This window comes from Carlito syrichta, unplaced genomic scaffold (genome assembly GCF_000164805.1).
Source record: "Carlito syrichta isolate Samal-C Ts95f unplaced genomic scaffold, Tarsius_syrichta-2.0.1 Scaffold314115, whole genome shotgun sequence".
NCBI lineage: Eukaryota > Metazoa > Chordata > Mammalia > Primates > Tarsiidae > Carlito > Carlito syrichta.
Window position 1 is genome coordinate 182,599 of NW_007258211.1, and position 6,888 is coordinate 189,486.

At 48.0% G+C, this 6,888-nt stretch overlaps 1 protein-coding gene across 1 annotated transcript in view; it reads right to left on the minus strand.

Moving 5' to 3' along the window:
* CLASP1 (cytoplasmic linker associated protein 1) overlaps positions 1–6,888 on the minus strand; it is a 241,921-nt gene that overhangs the window by 170,515 nt on the left and 64,518 nt on the right. The window contains exons 3-5 of the mRNA XM_021719081.1: positions 4,942–5,045; positions 4,083–4,174; positions 2,244–2,319 (exon numbers count right to left, since the gene is read on the minus strand). Of these exons, the coding sequence (XP_021574756.1) occupies positions 2,244–2,319; positions 4,083–4,174; positions 4,942–5,045 (272 nt within the window). The remainder of the gene's footprint in view (positions 1–2,243; positions 2,320–4,082; positions 4,175–4,941; positions 5,046–6,888) is intronic.

Below are 6,888 nucleotides of genomic sequence, written 5' to 3' on the forward strand. Positions count from 1 at the left end.
CGCAAGCGCCGCGCGTTGAGGGCAGCCCGCCTCGGCGCCTACCCAGGCTCTAAGACCGCCACAGGCACCGCGTGAAGCTTCACATCCGCCTTCTGGCCCATGATGGCGTCTGCGCGAGGAACGCGTCCCTTCGCCTGGCCAAGCGGGCTCTTCTGCCCTACAGATCTCTGCGAAGAATGTCTCCCACAAGAGCAGAAACAGAAGCCCAGAAGAGGGCACGCGTGACAAAATAACCTACTCGGTAATCTAGAATCCTTTGAAAAACAGCTCAAGTTATTTTTGAGGAAGTGTTGGACGTGAAAAAAACAGGAATTTATGTATTAATAATTACGTATTTATTCTTACACGTTTAAATTTCAGTCCCTTCAAAGTATTCTCTGTGCCGGGTGTGGAGGCTCATGCCTATAATCCCAGCACGTTGGGAGGCCGAGATAAGAGGATTGCCTGAACCCATGGGTTCGAGACCAGCCTGGGCAACTTGGCGAGACCATATCTAGACAATAAATTTTTTTAAAAATTAGCCGGGCATAGTGGTACGTCCTGTAGTTCCAGATACTTGGAAGACTGAGGTGGAAGGATAGCCTGAGCCCAGCAGGTCGAGGCTGCGGTGGCCAGGAGCATGCCCCTGCCCTCCAGCCTGGGTGACAGAGTGAGACTCCAACTCAAAAAAAAAAAAAGTATTCTCTGTTTGATGCAATACACCTATTGAGATGCTTTTTCCACTGTTCAAAATCCTGTTTAATTCGTAAATTTTTATGCCTTTTAGTGCTTCGGCCATTTTTTTTTTGCCTCACCTTTTCCATATCAGCAAAACATTTCCCTCTGAGGACTTTTTCATCCGGGAAAACAAAAAACACAGCTCGGGGAGAGATAAGGTGAACAACGATGGTGGGGCCTGGAGGTCAGGCCATTTTGGTCAAAAACTGCTGAACACTCAGCTTGGTGGGGGCAGGTGTGCTCGTAAATCACCCATCAAGAAAAGGTCAAACACATTGAAAGAAGCGCCAAAAAAATTCACTAAAGCCCAACGCAGCCTCTCACAACAATGCCAGCTGGTCCACTGATGCCAATGGGTTCTAGGACATTTACATAACAGGGGAAACCTGTACTACAAAGGACTTGCCCTCCAAGAAATAACTCCCACGTTTTGGGGGTCCCCTTCGTAAAGTATGATTCAGTAAATAAAAGCACCTAGACTTTTCAACAAAGGCTGAGTAAGAGCACGAATGGACAAAGGCAGCGAGACAGGCGAGGGCCGGCAGGCAGGGAGCAAGGAGAGGCTGGGAGGCAGCACTGCAACAGCCAGAAGGAGGGCTAACACCACGCGCAAGAGGAGGACAGAGGCGGCCAGAGAGCCGAAGGGATGCGGCCCAGAGGGACCAGGGCCAGGGCGGGTCAGTGGACGCACGCCCAGCACCGCGTCTCGGGAGGGCAACTAGGCGATCACCAGTCAAGATTCGGAGAGGCCTGTCGACCATGTGTGTTTCTTTTGTAAGCTACGGTTCCATGCCCTGCCCTTTCATCTCATGAAGTACTCACCAGTTTGTGGGAGCTGCCATGATAAAAATGACCCTGGGTGAGAAGCAGAATTGAACAGTGGAAAGAGCTGGCACTTCCACAGCCCAGACCTGGAAAACCTCATAAACGGTCTGGCAACTGCCGACTGATGAGAGGCCAGCGCCCCTCCCACTCCTACACGATGGAAGTGGCACCTTCTCCTCAGTGAAGGTAAAATCTGCATAAACTAGCACACACGGTTCTTAAGGGTTCATTTCGAGGAGATTTCACAATGATACACACCAGTGTAGCCACCAGCAAAAGCAAAACCACCTTACAAAAGTCCCCTCAGGCACCCTTCCAATCTCTCCCTGTATCGCCATGAGGCAAGCCTGTTCCCCTCAACCAGCACAGATTTTCTCACGCTGTGCCCATTCCTTTTGGCTGCAGAGAAGGTGACCAGAGTGGTCTTATCTCAGAGGCTGGTCTGGATCACACCAAGGTGTAGGCCAGTGATTTCATAGCCCTGTGTATAGAAGAAGATAGCGTGGCCACCACCATCAACAATCAAATTTTGTAAACGCAAACGGGTATTAGATATCCTAAACAATGATCAGAGTTCTATAAAGATGCCCGAGGCCCCACCCACCGATCAGATACACACAGAACACCAGAATGCATCTGAAAGGTCTACACGCAACAGTCCCTCCCCTCCACCCCACCTCAGGATCTTCTTTCTCACTCACCTGGCTGTTTGGATCTCCAAGTAAATTGCATATATGTGGCACAATCTTGCTTAGTGTTAAAGTCTGTGCTCCAGAGCTGAAACCAAACAGAGTGCTTTATTCAGTGATAATTAAGGAAAGAAAGGTGTCTCTCTGTCCATGCCCCCCCCCCTCGCTGCCCCAGGGCCCACTGCCACCTCACTCAAAGGCTTTTTCAGTCCCATCCACGCAGATGCCAAAGTAAACACATCCCCATGGCCCCTCTGCAGAGCTTAAAGCCTTCAGTGGCATCTCATAAACATGTCTTCCTCCGGCCACCCAGGGCTGTCTCCGATCCAGCCCCACCCCTTTAAGGCTGGGGCAAGGTCCTGGCCTCCACGCAGCCCTGCCTGTCCCCCACCTGCTACCTCTGCATAACTGTTCTGCCAGGATACCCAGCCCAATTGCAAGTCCCCCGAGGGGCCTCACTTAATTCTCCCAAGTGCTGTGGCACAGCTCTCTGCAACAGGACATTCGGTTATACTGCCGGATGGAAAGACGGATCAAATGCCACAGAGCATCCAGCAAAGCCCTGCTCTCCTAGGGAACCTTAAATTAGAACTTTTCACCATCACAACCACTGCTATCACATGCTGTCACAAATAACCTCTATTACTACAAATCTCTTGACTAAGCTACGTCCTTAGCATGAATTCCTAGAAATTGAACCACTCTGATCAAAGGCTAGAAACTTTTTAAAAAGCTTCAGCCACATAAGACTAAATTTAATGGCGCTGAAATGGCTAACACATTAAGAGGGAAACATTCACAAAGTAATATGAACATTATAATCTCAATTTTGTTTTTAAAAATAATATAACCTTACAGGTTGAATAATATGTACCAAGTGTTAACAAAAGTTATTTGAAGGTGGTAGCCTTTATTTTATCCTTATGAATTTTTCTGATATATACAATCCTCTTTTCATAATCAGAAAAAGTGACTTGAAATTTTTAATTTAAGACTGTCCCACTAACAAGAGGACGAAAAGATGTTCCACATCAACAGCCACTAGAGAAATACAAACTAAAACCACAATAAGATATCACTAAACACATATCAGAGTGATTAAGATGAAAAATGGTGATAATATCCAAAGGCTAGTAAGGGCATGAAGAAACTGGTGAGAATGTAAAACGGCACAGTTTCTTTTAAAACTCAAAGTGGACTTACCCACCGCCCCCGTAACTGGACTCTTGGTCACTAATCCAAGAAAAAGGAAAACGTGCGTTCATGCAGAAACTCGGACATGCATGTTTACAGCAGCGTCATTAGTAACAGCCAAAACTTGGGTATCACTCAAAGGCTCTTCAACAGGTGAGCGGCTAAACCAAGTGTGACACATGTGTGCCATGGAGCCCTACTTAGTGATGAAGCCAGATGAACTGCTGTTACAGTCAACGGCATAACATGAAACCTCAAGGGAATTCTGCTGAGTGACAAAAGGCCATCGCAAGTGGTACAGACCGTATGAGACTCCATTTACACAGTGCTCTTGAAACGAACGGACTAGTGGTCCAGGGGTCAGGGTGTGGCTACGAAAGGGGAGGGTGAGGGAGCCCTGCAGGGACGCTGCAGTGTACACACACACATAAATGCACACCGACCTGAAGAAGTCGGAATGGTGCTCTGGGGATTGCATCGACATTGATTTCCTGGGACTGACATCGTGCTACCGTAGTGCAAGCTAGCACGGGCGGAAAATGGGGACCTCCCAGTATGTTTCTTTGCAACTTCCTGTACATCTAAACTTATTCCACAAGAAAAGGCGGTTTTAAAACACTTTAGCCAAGTAAAAATGCCAGGTTCGCCAAGACTTACGCATTGAGTGTTGCAATAAGGCAGAGACAGATGCCTTCTCGAGTACGAAAGTTCTTGTGTTTGAAGCCTCCAAGCATTCTGTCCCATACATACTGCAGGAGACAAAGAGCAGATGAGAAGAGAGGAAGTGCTGCAGCCTGGCACTTAGCAACAGCAGAGGAAGAGCTGCTGCACGGGTGCCACATCGGTCCCCCCCACCAACCCATCTAACGCCCTCAGGTGCATGTGGAAAATGAGGGCGTGAGTCACTGTATCGAGTATGCCGAGTTAAAATTTTAAAAACACGGTCACATACACAACAGTGTTTGATCTCCCAACAACCCTGGAAGGAAGGCAATATCGTCTCCATTTCATGGGTGGAGAAGGGCAGCGCAAAAGACAGCAGGCGGTTTCCCCTGGATCATACACCGACACTGCCCTCTGCTTCTTCTGACCCTCTGCCCCGCCAAGCGATGGACAGCGGGGCCCTGGGAGGCAGAGCTGTGTCATCCATCCAGCAGCCCGGCTCCCTAGCCAACAGAGCCCAGAGCTCCAGCCAGGCCGCCAGACCCACAGCTGCCTCCCGTAGTTTACGGAAATGAGCTTAAACACCAAATGGATTAAAACCAAGCATGCTAAGTCCACGAACTTATTCAATACTCGTGTTAAATCCACTAACTTACTAACATCACATTTTTGCAACTTACTACTTGTTTAAATATATTGTAGGAAGGAGCAAGCTGAATGCTATGAAAATTTTCATCTGTAACACAACAGCTTAAAAGAAACCAGGTCTATGGAGTCGCACGCTGTTGGTGCAAGTACACACACATACACACGCACGCACGCCAGGCGGCACCCCACACTCCTCTTGCCCTACCTGGGGATTAGCAGCTTGATCCATGATCTTTAGCAGCAGAGTTTGGTCTTGTTCCCTCACAGAGTCTTTAGCATCTCCTAGTCTGTCTATCAGACTTGGCAGCACTGAAAATCAAAATGGAAATTGTCAGACGAAAGCCTGTTTGGGAGTCTGTGGTCACCAAGTGTTGCTATATTGATGAACTGAGAAGACAAAGCCCTGGCCTAAATGACCTTTCTCATTCAAAAATCACCCTTCCTTGCTCATATTCTACTCTCCTTGCTGAAGTCCACGAAAGTCACCAAAGGAACCAGCAAAATCCTTTGCATGGACAGGCATACTATTAGTCTTCATCCTCACCCCACTTTCTTCCAGTCAGTTCCCAACATATCCGTACGTGAACAAGATGAAAGGCCTTGGCTGGAAAGAGTCATCACAAAAGGAAAATTGGCCAAGAGACAAGGAGAGGGTCTCCAGCTACCTGATTGCAGGTAGGAAGGACAGACACTTATGGATGAATGCAGGTCTCACTGACACTGTATGTTCTTAGCGTTACAGCCCACCCAGACACACATATCAGACAGAGCCCAGCTCTCTACCCCTTCCCCACACACCCACATATGGACCTTCCTGTCGAAAACCAGCTTACTTTCCTTCTTTTAAGAATCTGCAGCTGGGTGCAGTGGGTCACACCTGTAATCCCAGCACTTTGGGAGGCAGAGGCAAGAGAACTGCCTGAGCTCAGGAGTTCGAGACCAGCCTAAGCAACATGGTGAGGCCTTGTCTCTACAATAAATCAGAAAATTAGCCGGGTGTGGTGGCACATGCTTGTGGTTCCGGCTACTTGGAAGGCTGAGGCGGAAGGATCGCCGGAGCCCAGCAGGTCGAGGCTGCGGTGGCCGTGAGCATGCCACTGCATAGACATTGACTCCAAAAAAAAAAAAAAAAAATCTGTAAACCGCTATTACAAGAGATATCCCCAAATAAATCAGCTTATTTAGGAGGAAAATGAAACACTAGTAAGATACCAATTTCTTTAAAAAAAAAAGGCTTTTTTAAAGTCATAGAAGACAGAAAACAATTTCTGGCCTTTCCTAAAGAAGCACATGGAGCCGGGCTCGGTGGCTCAGTCAGCTTTGGGAGGCTGACGTGAGTGGATTGCCTGAGCCCGCAGGTTCGAGACCCACCCAGGCAACCTAGCAAGATCTCATCTCTACAATAAATCAAAAAATTAGCTGGTCGTGGTAGTGTGGGCCTGTAGTTCCAGCTACTTGGAAGGCTGAGGCAGAAGGATCGCCGGAGCCCAGTAGGTGGAGGCTGTGGTGGCCAGGAGAATGTCATTGCACTCCAGTCTGGGCGGCAGAGTGAGACTCCAACTCAAATAAAAATAAAATTAAATAAATAAATAAATAAATTTTTAAAAGAAGCACATTGATCAGAAAAGAACAAACACATGTGCACCAACATAAACGGAGAAACTCTAAAAGGAAATGGTTGCACAGAGCTACTTGGTGTTTATATTGCCATCATGTAATTCCAGAAGTCAGGAATGTAAAGGTGTCTGTGCGTTTTATATCATTCTGTTGACACTGCTTTTCCTTTAAAATAAGAGAGCGAAGCATTTACTGCACACCTGCAAGGCCATTTATAATCAAGGGGAAAAGAGTTACATGAACAATAGTCATCTGGGGAAAAAACACAGCAGGCTCGGTTTCACGGGACTTCGCAAGAACACTGCTTCTCGTTAAAGGGAGGAGATGGCGATAAATAGGACTTGGTTGTCGCCAGCGTGTGATGACTCATTCTGCACAAGAAGTAAAACTGGCAGCGAGACTTCGCGCGCAAAGCGTATTCCGAGGTTCCACAGCAGAGCGCAAAGGCTGGAGGACGCCAGCAGAATGAAAGGCCCGAGGGGAGGAGGCCCGAGGATGACAGCGGGAGCGGGGAGGCCGGCGGGCGAGCCCGGCA